We start from the raw sequence: 12,956 nt of genomic DNA on the forward strand, positions 1-12,956 counted from the left end.
GATGAGACAGACCAGATGCACGGCCACACAAGAGCCTCAGACACCACTTCAAAATGCGCTAGCCTTGCTGCCCCTCAGTGGTGCCAAACCAAGGAGGCAAACACTGGAGGAGAAAGGGTATCTGCTGTAGCCTCTGTTCTGCTCTCCCTCTCCCATGTCTGACAGCTATGCCACCAGCAGTGCTCTTCCTATCGTCCTTACTCTGTACATGCCTTGCCTTGACTGCAGCAGTGCGGTTCCCAGTTCAGGGACACCAAACGGACTTGCTCTCACATTGCTACGACCCTCAGCTTGGTCTCACCAGCTGGCTTATTGTCTTTCTTGTTTGTTTGTTTGCTTGTTTGTTTGTTTTTTGTTTAGCTTAGTTTTGTTTTGTTTTCTTTTCTTTTAACTGGCTTTTGCAGTCAGGAGGATAGTCAGCTGGAGGAAGCCAGGTTTGCAAGGAACACGGTGTGGGGCAGGAAGGATGAGTCAGGCTGCAGCCCATGACAAACAACTTTATTCACTTTATACATCAAAACTGTCCAGAATTTCATGCTGACCCTGGTACAGAACTTGATTATTCCCATATTTTAATGGAATAACTTACAGAGCAGCAATGAAGGGAAAAAGTACTTTCTTTTATTTTTAGAATAAAAATAATCCTGTTGGCGTTTTTTCTTTGCCCTTAGAAGTCTTCACAGATGTGTTTTGTCAGTTAAAACATGTATTGCTTAGATGTTCCACACTGTTAGGAAAACCATTAAGTTAATATCATTGTGCCTTGCTGGCTTAAATAAACATAGAGTTGTTTCTTGCTTTCTTTTACTAGTATCTGGGACCTCAGCATAGCTCTCATGCTAAAAAATCCTTACTCTTTCTATAGAAGTAGCATGTCTTGTTATTGTACTATGCTTATTTAAAAATTAAAAATATTTTCTGTGATAAAAATAATCCCCTATGATTATGCTTTTCCTCTGATCTCACTTATTCACACTGAATAATATATGGGAGGAAATATGTTAAAGGGGCTGTATTAACTCAAGTTTAAGTTTCTAGGAACCCTAGCATTGCAAGAAAAACAGCAGTGAAATAACAGACTTTCTCTCTTCTAAACTACTGCCATCTTATACCTTAAATATACTTTAAATGTGCATTTATTTCAGTATAGATAAAGAAATTGCATGAAGATCTGGCTGCAAGCATGTTTTCTCTCAAGTGGGACCTACCTCCTTGACTTACTTCCATAAACTTCCTGGCACTAAATCTATATTCAGCCCTATGGCTACTGCCCAAATTTGGGGTTAGTTCTGATTTTGCACTGATAGCAGGGCAAAGGAGCAGAATGTAGTCACCAAGTGGTTAGCATTAGTATCACCACCTTTCAGCCCTTGTTAGCCCCAAAAGAGGGAGCAGAGGATGAATAGAGCAGAAAACATGGCACTGTCTCAGTACCTTTTCTGATCGTAAGGAAATGTTCTTGGGTTGGGTGGTGTGGCATTAAGACTGACAAAACCAAAATATCACACAGAAACTGTGTGGAGATTCTGAATTACCTTTAAATGTTACGCATGGGAAATTACACTAATGTAGCATGGTGAAGGCAAATTAATAATTTAAATTGATGTTTAATACAAAACCTTCTGCTTCTGTAATAATTTTTTCATGACACGAGTACACTGGTACCTACAATGTACCAGTAATGTAACAGACCTAGATGTAAGGTCTAATAAGCAGACCTGAATGCCTTTAATAAAACCGAGATGCCAACAGAAGGTGAGGTTGTTCCGTGCTGACATTTCTATTACATGCTGTTTCGATATGCCACACTATGAAGAGGAAAGAAAGTTGTGTTGGTGTGAAACAAGCAGTTCAACTATAAGAGACCGCATGATGGATTTTGGGATAATCTTAATTGTCCTAAATGGCAACAAAAGTATCAAGAAATTTTAAGGAAATATAATGCAATAACATGAGATTTCAGTTAGGTTTATGTCGTGTTTTTTTTGTTGTTGTCATTGCTAAAGAGTTGGTACCCTCTAAGGTGTACATATTTTTTTGTGGCGGTAGGGAGGAGAGTACACATCACTTAAACATAGTTCTCTCATTTGCTTTTATCACACAAAAGCTAAAGTGCAAGGACACTTGTATGCAAACAAACTAGCAGAGAGCAAGGTGTAAAGCCTATCTTGAAAAGATGATTTGGCCAAGTAGTCTGGGATAATAGCACAGCCTGACCAAAACCATGAAATGCACTACAAGCTTCAGGAAAGAACATAAAGTCAAGGAAGAGTTAAATGCAGCTTTAGATATTTCATAAATTGTGCTCTTTGATAGTGGAATAAAACCACAAGAGAAAAGATATAAGCAAAGGAAATGGGCCAGGAGAAAGAAGCAAAACGTAAGACTGGTGGTAAAGGTAGGGGGAAAAACCATCTAGCAGATGCAAAACTGGACTGAGGTCTTGTTTCACTGTGTTAACCAAGGAAGGGAAGAGAATTGGATGGCCTATTGCCGTGAAAGACTGAAAAAACAGAAACCCATGCTGCTCATGAGAAGCAAGAAGAGAAGATTTCTGGCTGGAGAGGATCCTGAAAGACCTCCAGTCTTGGCTGATGTGTATCTGGACAACTAGTACTGACATCTTTCTGCTTGGAACGGACCAACAGAGACTACATAGATCAAGTGTACCTGCGAGGAATTTTTGAGGATATTCAGAGTGGAAAGCACTCAGCCTGGAACTTACTTTATGGATGGACATTTTCTAATTCACTGATTACTAGTCTTCCATGACTGAGACACTAATTGTTGATAAGAAAAACTCTAAGGGAAGAAACCGGGGGAAAACTTTAAGGGAAAACATGGTATCTATGCCTACTGCACTGCTAAGTCTTAGAGACAACAGGAGTTTTTATACTAATGGAGGGCAGGAAAGTGGTGCAATTAGCCAGATCTTCTGGCTCCTGACACAGAATTGCTAAGGGAGCCAAAAGCATGTTGTAACAGCCGTCAGACCAGAAGATGGTATTAATCAGTGGCTCTTCAGGAATGCCAAGTAAAAGAAAGAGGTGATGAAGTGGCCGCCTGCATTAGTACACAGACCAAAAACATGTCAGGAAGGACTGTGAAAGATTTTACTGCAGCAGTGAAAAAAGTCTTCTGAGCAGGCATAGGTTCATTTTGGAGTGTGGAGTGACCACACAGCTGGAGGTGGAAGACAACAAATGACGCAAGTGCTAAACTAACATATCTTACGTTTTCAGTAAGGTTGTCTTTGATGTTCTGAAAGCAGGATATAGTTTAAAGTACACGAGTGCACTGATACAAAATAAGAATGTAAAGATGAAACCTGAGCTAAGAAAATATAGTCTGTTCAATGAAAAGCGTGGAAGAACTCACCATCTGAAGTACTGACGTTACTGCTGGCATTTGGTATGGCAAACCCGAAGGCGGAGATATCAGCTTGCTTATCACTTCAGTGCACTGTAGTGTAGCCTGTCACTGCACTACAAGAATAGTACCATATGTTTCTGCACAACAGCAACATAACATATACATATATGTAAGGAAAGTAATTTAACTGTTAACAGGCCTATTAGTCTGACTTCAACAGCAAACAGGACTTTAGGAAAATTTTTGACTAAAAATTGTTGAAGAAGAAAGAGAATTAGAGTAAAGCACTAGGAACATGGATAAAATGCATCATATTCTGACCAAAGGGTGTCAGATTAATGTTATATCAATCATATAATAAAACTAAATATATAAAGCCAGGAAAATGGGATTCATTGATTGCTTGGATTTCAGGGAAGTGATTTGGGAAATATAGGAAATTATGGTGGAGAACACAGGTGTTTGATGGAAACTTTGCTAAATGTGTAAAAACTTCATAAAGAGGAGACTGCAATTGCTTGGGTTAAAGCATAAATGATTGGCCTAGAAAAAAAATCCAGTCAACTTTCTCCAGAATCATTTTTAAGACTCTTTAATATTTCAATTTTATTTATTTATTTATTTTTACCTTGTAAGGTAAATAAGTAAATGGGACTATTGAATGAGTAATGTTTCACATGATGTATATAGCCGCATTGAAGGAGGAAGGATAGATATTTAGAACGTGTGAAGATAGAAAAAGGGTGGACAAAGTGACAAAATTTAATACGGACAACAAAATCTAGATTTTTGAGGCCTAATGTGAAGAATTATTGATATGAACCTTGCACTTGTTAATTGCAAGTGATAATGAGGGACAACAACTGCTAAATATTGTCTAACACAGCAGACTATCAATCTGCACTGCAGCATGGCCAGGAAGAGGGAAGATTTGACCTCAGGTCTAACAGGCAAAGCATTGTTGTCAGGAAAGTAAAAATACTGATGCTAGCCTAAGATCTTATCTGGAATGAAATCCTGACTGTGCACACTCAAGAAATTTGGATTCAAACAACAAGCGTATGGATGAACAACTAACATCAGGCAACTGGAGAACATACACTCAGGGATTAATTTGAAAAAGTTTATTCACATGGTAGCTGTGAGGAGACTTGTTGGTAAATCACTGATGTTTTAAAGCAAACATCAAAGAAGAAAGATAGTTATTTGAAGATAAGGATATTAGGAGAAGCATAAGGTTGTTCAGTGGCTGTGAGCAAGCATGTAGAATTGGAAGAATGTCTCTCATGTCAGAATAGGGTCTAAAACTGCCCTGCAGTGATAAGGCTTGAAACCCAGCTTGTTTAAAAATAAAAGTAACTTTATGGGATGTTAGATGCTGTAAAAAAATGGAATAGAACACAGTTTAGCTCATTGCCTCAGGAGATGCTTTTAGCTCTGTGTACTTGACTACAGAACATTTATATGTACCTTTTGTCACTCCAAAACATGCAATCCAAGAGGAGTTTAGCTCTGGATCCCTTGGATTTCACCTACTCAATACTATACTCCTTAATATAATACAAAATGCCTTTTGTATGAAGCCATAACATGTGTTCCACAGACTTCCCTGATTTGCAGCTCATTTCCAGGTGTAGATCATCTTGTGTGTTTATGCAGCACTGGGCAGAGTGAAATCCCTAGCCTGTTGTGATTCCACAATGCAGAGAGGAATGAAAAAATTAATAGTAGAAATATCAAGTTCTGAACAGTTTAATTCTTTTTGATTTGTGGTCTGTGTATTTCAGAGCTCAAACCAGCTGATCAGCAAAGGTTATGGCAGAGCTTGATTTTAAGCATCATGCAGCTTTCCTTGAAGGAATGAGCTCTCAAGGTTCAGAAGAGTTGAGTTTTCATGGGTAGGGAGAATACTCTATCTTGCAACTTTTTCATCTGTGAACTATTCAGCATTTGCAAATTGCACTGTACACACCCTGAAGGACTAGTAAGAAGCAACACGTATGACTTGCAAATTAAACTAAAATAAACTTCTGACTAAGAAAGTTTAAGATACACAGAATAAGGAAAATTAATTTTGATTTGGTTTAATTATTTCCAATAATTTCTTCTCCCAACATGGTAAGTAAATTTCAGAGATGAGAAACAGAATTATACAAGGCACACTATATATTTAGTTGACATGAGTGTCAAATTTGAAATTAACCCTGGGGAAGGAACATTTACCATCTCACAATGGTGATATTTCTTCATTTTGGTATACACATTCATTGTGTATACCTTCATGATGTAAGCTTCTTTAGAGGAAAGCCAGCTATCTGTTATTCCTTATTTGACCTTGACAGCATGAGTGCCTGTTTCAGTAGGTGAAGCATGCCTTTGACTTCTGTGACTTACCTGGAAACTTCTAAATGCTCAGGCTTTCTTAGTATCCTTCTCTAACTTGGTAAATCATATTTACATACAAATTCAAATAAAATAATTTGCCAGCTGATTAGAGAAAGGAATCAAAATTGGGGGTGGGGGTGGGAGAATTTGTGCTGTGTTTCTTAATTTTGCAAGATTAATTTTACTCATCCTCAATAAACATATAAATGAAGGCAGGAATTTACCTGTTAGTTCTGCCTATCCTTCCTGCATAAATCCTTGTTGTTTTCTTATACAGGATGACCCTCAACGACTGAAGCTGGGACTGAAAAAACAGCTGCATTGTACTGCAGACTCAAATCCTGCTACAGCTATAAGCTCTAGGATTCAAACCAAACAGGATTATGCAGAAGGGCAGTATAATACTTGGTGTGAATTAAAGGTATGAGAAAGGACACGTTTCTTTCTGGGTAAGCTACTTTTTTTTTTTTTCCTGATGTTTAAATTGCCCAGTTATGATCTCAGATGTGCTAAGCCTTTTTAAATAATAAACAGCAGTAATTTTCTGTGAGGTGAAGAATTATGTATGGCAGTCTCATAAAATGAAAAACATTCCACAATAAAGTAGTTATTTCAGCCCACTGCAGTTACTTATTACTTTAGGATGCATGCTTTTCTTCTTCATCTTAAAACAAGCTGTCCTCTACTCACTAATCTTTGCAAGGTTGTGACTAATTGCTGTTAAACAGTGCAACTTTCTTGTTATTGTGTTGTGTTTTTTTTTTATTATTATTATTTTTATTTGATTTTTGCCTTTTTACTTTCTCTGTGAGTAATAATAATGAAACAGAACAAGAAAAGTAAAGGTTCTGGTCACAGGTTGCAGTACTTTAAAACATGCAGCAAAATAAAAACAAAAAATAAAAAAATAAGGATCATTAAGCACGTCATTCTGTCTTCCTGAGCAATCTGAAGATACTGGTATTTTCTCATGTATTTCCTTACCTTGGATGTGAATAATTCTCTCATGCTCCAGGCTTGAGTTGTCAGGGTGAGGGTCAGCCCAGCAGACAGAAATCAGCACCAGAAAGAGGAGACTCATCATCTTTATACTCAGAAGAATCTTCTTCACTGTAAGGGCAGCACATACAAAGAGGCTTGTGAATTTTTGGAAACCTTTACAGTGTTGGACTGCACAACTTGTTACAGCAATGATCTTTTAAAGGATCTGTAACATAGTTAACCCATTCAGCTCAAAAAGAATGGGTTAGAAATTTCTTAGTCATGAAGACTGGACCTTTTTAACCACAGACTTTGATTAAATGAAACTTGCAATCCATATTTAGCTCTGCTTATGCAGAAATACAACACGAAAGAACAAAAGCACACACACACACACACACGCACACACACACACACAGATATCCTTAAACTAAATGCCTTGCAGCACCATAAGTAAGCTGTACTGGTGTTTCAAAAAATGTTCTAGTGTGCTTTTGCATTTCCAGACCTACTCGAGCTCTGGTCCAGGAATACAGTTAAAACAACCGAAGCTATATCTAAGTCTGTATCCCAATATGATGCAATCTGCTGGTGGCAGATTATTAAGGTAAAAACAATCTTCTCACAGGTTTTGGCATTTCAGACAAGACTGCAAATCAACATAGCAGTCAGGGTGATAAGTTTGCTTAAGCTAAGCAAGAAAGATGACAAAACATTTCTGAGGCTGATAGAAAGGTCTATTTTATTTCATACTCTCTTACCATTTTAAAAGATGCCTAAATACACAATGAAATGTTCGAAACCATGCACAAAGTAGGTTAGAGTTGTATATGCTACCACTGCAGCTGCCCTGATTGATTTTTCATTCATTTCTACCTAGAATGCTGACGCACTAACTTAGTGTGCCAGGTAGGGTCTCTGCAGTCAGCAGAGCTGAGAGCTGCAGGGAAAATCTCTGCCAGCCTCTGAGTAGTAATTAGGCAAATGAAGACCTGAAATAGAAAAGGAGGCATAAAAGACAAGAAGTTTTATACGGAGGGTTTAGACTGATGTGTGTTTTATAGCTGTAATTTTAATGACCCTTATTTCTTGAAATAAGAGATAGTTATTTCCCAACTTTGCCTTTCAAGAGACTATTATTTTTTTCCCCAGTCTTGAAGTAGGGACAGCATTATTAATATGCTTTCTCTCTAATGCAGAGAAGTGTAATCTTTTTTGCTGTGCCTCTCTCGGAGCTAGAAGCACATCAGAGTTGCAGGGTACTCTCAGTCAGAGCTGGGGGCTGAGTCTGAGCTTGCCAAGCAGCCCCAGTCTTTAAGCATATGCCAGCACCTTACAAGCTTCAAATCTAGATCCAAATACTGGAACCTGGACAGCCTCTGCTACCATCCGAAATGCAGAAATGCTATTGACTTTTATTCAAACAGCACATGCATGTTACTTGCCTGCCCTTCCATTTCTTCAAGCGAGTTTGGGTGGGAGCTCAGTGCCCGTTCAGCATCCCTTAAGTGGAGTGCCTAGAGGTAGGACAAGTGACTGCTGCATGCTGCTTTCCAGGTGGTCCAGCTCAGAAACTCCGGGCTCCCCAGCCACTCCCTCTTTCCTGGAAAGCCTGGCAGCCCAATGACCTCCATTCGGGAGAGCAAGGGCAGATGTGGCTCCCCCTGCAGCACACCATCCTGAGCCTGTGCTGACTGGGGGGGTCACCGGCATGAAGCAAAACCACGCTGCTCTTTTTCTCACACACCCCACACCAGGCACATTTGCTCTAAAAGGTGGAAATGCTGCAGGTCTGAAGCATTTTTATTCACTTATTTTTGGCTGTTGACTAACAACTGACGATTCTGTTTCATTGGTTGGTGAGAGTTCTGTTGATTTGGAAATAGTCCGGGTAACAAAGGAGCTTTGATTTTGGAGAGCCCACGCAGAGTCTGTGGGGGTGTTCCCATCCCAACCTGCAGCCTGGAGCCTACGCTGGATGCAAAAGCTCCTGGACCCTGCAGGGGCTCTGCAGACCTGCTTGGGGAGCACCTTACCATCTCATTAAAGGTTTGCCTCTGTCATCACAAACTTGCTCTTTTCCATGGCACCAGTGAAACAGAACAGCCAAATAACCAGGGTACTGGTAGTACAACCCTATTTTGGGGGGCAGCACCCCCATTTCTCCTAAACTATGCACGCACAGGGACTAGGGCTCCACCGTGGAATAAAGACACACCTCCTGGTTACACAAACGGAGAACTCCACACATGGACCCCTCCTTTGTCAAGGTCACTTTAATGCGATGGGGAAAAGCCCTCCGCCTAGCAGGAGTTTCCCTGAGATGCTGACCTGCAGAACAGCTTTGTTCGGGGTCAGTCTGTTGCACTGAAGGTGCCAGATACAGCTTTTTGAGATATTTCTGTTCCCTTCAAATAGAGACAAATATTACCCTGTGCTCAAAACTTTCCGTGACAGCATCACAGAAGGAGGATGAGAGACACGTAAATGCTGGACTCTGTGTACCTGCTCTTTCCTCAGCTCTGTGGATGCGGCTGAACAATTTCATTGGTCAGAGGCCATGGATATGGCACAAAATCAACCTCTGGGGTACAGATAGACATGGATTTGGGATGAAATACTCCAAATGGTGGTACCTTAGCTTTGTGAATAGACGAAGTTTACAGTGTCTGGGCTTCAGGTTTTCCGTAATAGCCAAGGACAGAAAGGGCAGCCTGATGTGTTCATGGGAGGTGGAGGGGCAGGCACATGCAGTTATTATGTGTGTGTGTGTGTCTGTGCTTCCTTTCACTCTGGTCAAGCTCACCTGTGCTGCTCAGGTGCACCTCTCTCTGAATTGCCTCAGACTGCACAAAACCAGCAAGAACTCCAAGACTACCTAACAGGGGAGCAAATGCTTGGCCCACCTTTTGTAAAATTTACCTGTCGCATATTTCCCAAAATCACTGAATGCTTTATGCTTGAGGTCGATCAATGCAGAGCAAACTTTTAACTGGGCAGAAGCATCCCGTCTGTTCCAGCCTCTGCTAAAGGCGAGCAGCCCATTCACTGCCACCTATGGTGTTTCCAGTCAGGAACACTCCGAGCTCGTCCCACATTCCTCCTGGCACTCCCCACCATGGGAGACGCGGCACACGGCCAAGGCAACGCAAAATGACTTCACCAGGCCAGGAACCTAAGCCCTAGTGTTTTGTAGGTTATCCAAAAAGCAATTAGCCAAAGAAACTTACATCCTCAGCTCTAGCCAAAGTAACAGCAATCAGGCTCCTTTTCTGCAACAGCCTTGAAGACCTCAGGGGAAAAATGATAGGTGTGGATGTTTTCACATTAAAATTAATAAAGTCTTGGCTGGAAGACAGTGAGTTTTCAGTAAAAAGTGGTAATGACTAGTCGTATTCAAGAAATTTGTGCTGGTTTCAATTGCTACATCTTTCTGCATCAATCTGCTGTCTCCCTAGACAGGGGCAGAAGGAGGCTGAATAGCAGTTTATAAGGGGGGAGCATAAGGCTTAGGGCAGTGGTCAAGATGGCTGTGCATTCAGCTTCTAATTTCTCTAAACCTGTCCATTCTTAGATAAAATTTGAAACTCTCGTACTAACCATCATTTTGTTATGCTTACTGAACCATAATTCATCTACCACAGGCAAATCTAAAAGGTGATAAAGCACCAATGTTTGCATTTTAATGTAATATGCTGAAAATCAGCAGAATGCCTTCAAGTAATAAGACTGTGTAAGTAAGAGGCATTTCAACGAAGAATGGAAGAGTAAAAAATGCAAATAAAGGCACACATCAATCCCTGTTTTTAATACAAAAACATATTTCCTATTTACTACTACAACTACTTTTTAGCTGCAGAACATGAGAGCATCCACAATGTTTGGTCAAAGGTCTACATTGCTCAATATGCTCTCCCTGACAGTAGTTAAAGGCCATGGGAATACCTCTGATTACAGGAGTTAACTTCTATCTTTTATTAAGATGTGATAACATCCTATATCAAGTGCTTGTGCCCCTGAGAGGAAAGACCTGTGGAAAACTGAATTCACAATGGCTCAAGAGCATATGGCAATATGACCATCACTTCCTCTGATTCAGCTGCAGACATGGTCACTCTGGTAAGATGAGTGCTTGAGTAAGATTTGACTTAACTCGTGCAAAGAACGGGCTGCTTTTGAGGAAATGCCATAAAATGCTGCTTTGGATCATGCAGGACTGCAACTGCCTTACTGCTACCTAGACCACAAGAACCCCAAGAACCACAGAGAAGGGTACTGCAGCAAGATACAATGCCATCTACTCAAGTGCATAGCTCTACGGTGCAAAGAAGGTTTAGGACGAGAGGCAGATGACATGAGATACCTTGCCGAAGAAGAATATGAGTTACCAGTGCACAAGGACAGCAAAAACAGCTAACTCCTAGGACAGACATAGCGGCCTTCTTCATTAAGGGCTCTGTCTTTCTGTGGATTTCTTAGTATTTTATACAATGAAAACCAGCAGCATTCAAGGGTATCTAAAATGGGTAACAGAATTAGTAAAAGCAGTCTAAATAGTTTAGTGTTGAAATAACCCCAAAATCAATGGACTATTCACAACTGTGCACAAACCTATTGTATGATATAAGCCACTACAGGCTCCCTCTCTTTGCAGATCTGTTCCATCTGAGAACTGGTGCTCAGCACTATAAACGAACTTCTTAGTAAAATAAAGCATATGTATTTTCAGGGAGAGGGTGTCAGCTACAAATAAGGAAAATCTCTCACTCTTAGACACCACTGGTAGATAACAGAACATGATGAAGATCAACCTAGACAGTACTCATACAGTCTCCTCAGTAGCCTTTCCTAAAATTGGAAAGATGGAGTAGAGTAGTACTGCAGTCTAGCTGAGTAGACATGGACTTCTGGTGTCAAATGACTGGCCAAAGTCTGCTGAAGCTCACACCTTCTACACGCATGTAGACACCTAGGTTTAGGCAGCTGGGCCGAGCCATAAGAATGTGATTCAGCTGTGAATTATTTTTGTCTGTATGTAAAATTTCACTTAGGAGTCCAAACAACTAATATTGTTAATTAACAACTAATACAGTTAGTGCATTTCTAGCCAATGCCATCAGCAGAAGGCAGACTTGTATTTTGTTGACCTAGGATGCCTTTGGTGTACTCCTGTCTTTGAACGATTTCTTCCACCCGCAGTACAGCTTCTGGAAGAGTGAGAATTGTGGACTTGAATCTTGCAAGCTGAAGCAGAGGGCACGCCTTGCATGGCCTCTTTGGCTGAGTGGCCTAACAAGAGGCTGGTTTGCAAGCAAGGTACAGGCACAATTCATTCAGTCTGGGATGCAGTGCTCAGGACTTTAGGGGGACTCAGAGACAGAGGTGCCTAAAGTGCAGCTCTGTCTCAGCATCTCCTTACAGGAGGGGGCTGAGAGTGCCTCTCATGATTAGCATTTCTTCTGGCTAGATCTAGGCAGCTTTCCACTCAGCATGGCAAACAAAATTTTAGAAAGCCAGTACTGTTCTCCCCATGACTGCGCAGTGCCAGCTTTCTGACTCACCTTGGTAGTTCCAGCATGCTTCTTTTAGATCTCCTGATGCCATGTGGGCATCTGAAGTAGGCAATAGCAACATCAGCCTTTCTCTTGCAAGGCACCTAGACTTTTATAAGTACTCACAATCTCCTTCAGAGTACTTTTGTTCTCCAAAGGCAATGGTAAAATACTCAGTCCCAGCTACAGACTAAGATCTCACTTAAAAAAGTCAAATTAAAGTCCACTTCTAGCCTTGATATGCCCTTACACTTTTGTCTAGATTGCAGTTTTCATTTAAATTACTGAGAAGAAAGGTTCTTCTCAGACAAAAAGTCCCCCAGGCTGACGGAACTAAGGCAAGACATATTCAGCAGATTGCTCTCCAAGTTAAACTGTTCACACAAAGGAAATTTCACCGATGCCATGGCAAAAGGAAACAAAATTAACAGCATAACAATGGTAACATTTATACTCTCTATTATCATGACTTTTAGCAAGCTTTCCATGACCTCCTCCCATGCTACTTCATTAGTTAAGGCAATTTAGAAATTTGTGAGACTGTCTAAGTCTTGAGGCCATCTAAAGTGCCAGACGGTCAATGTCTGGATAACAGGTTGTCATAGTAGTTACCTAACCACAGGCAGAACACTTCAGTGGAAAAGCAGCATGACCATTCAAAGACAT

At 40.6% G+C, this 12,956-nt stretch overlaps 1 protein-coding gene across 4 annotated transcripts in view; it reads right to left on the reverse strand.

Annotated features, from left to right (window-relative positions):
- Positions 1 to 12,956, reverse strand: part of HAPLN1 (hyaluronan and proteoglycan link protein 1) — a 59,584-nt gene that overhangs the window by 21,380 nt on the left and 25,248 nt on the right. Inside the window, exons 1-2 of one of the 4 annotated variants that reach the window (XM_032205622.1) lie at positions 8,184 to 8,353; positions 6,742 to 6,867 (exon numbers count right to left, since the gene is read on the reverse strand). In XM_032205622.1, coding sequence (XP_032061513.1) covers positions 6,742 to 6,841 — 100 coding nt within the window. In that variant the 5' untranslated portion in view covers positions 6,842 to 6,867; positions 8,184 to 8,353. Of the gene's footprint in view, positions 1 to 6,741; positions 6,868 to 7,499; positions 7,554 to 8,183; positions 8,354 to 12,956 lie in introns of those variants that run through there. The other 3 variants (XM_032205619.1, XM_032205620.1, XM_032205621.1) reach the window with 3 other exon arrangements.

Source organism: Aythya fuligula, chromosome Z (genome assembly GCF_009819795.1).
Source record: "Aythya fuligula isolate bAytFul2 chromosome Z, bAytFul2.pri, whole genome shotgun sequence".
NCBI classification, from domain to species: domain Eukaryota; kingdom Metazoa; phylum Chordata; class Aves; order Anseriformes; family Anatidae; genus Aythya; species Aythya fuligula.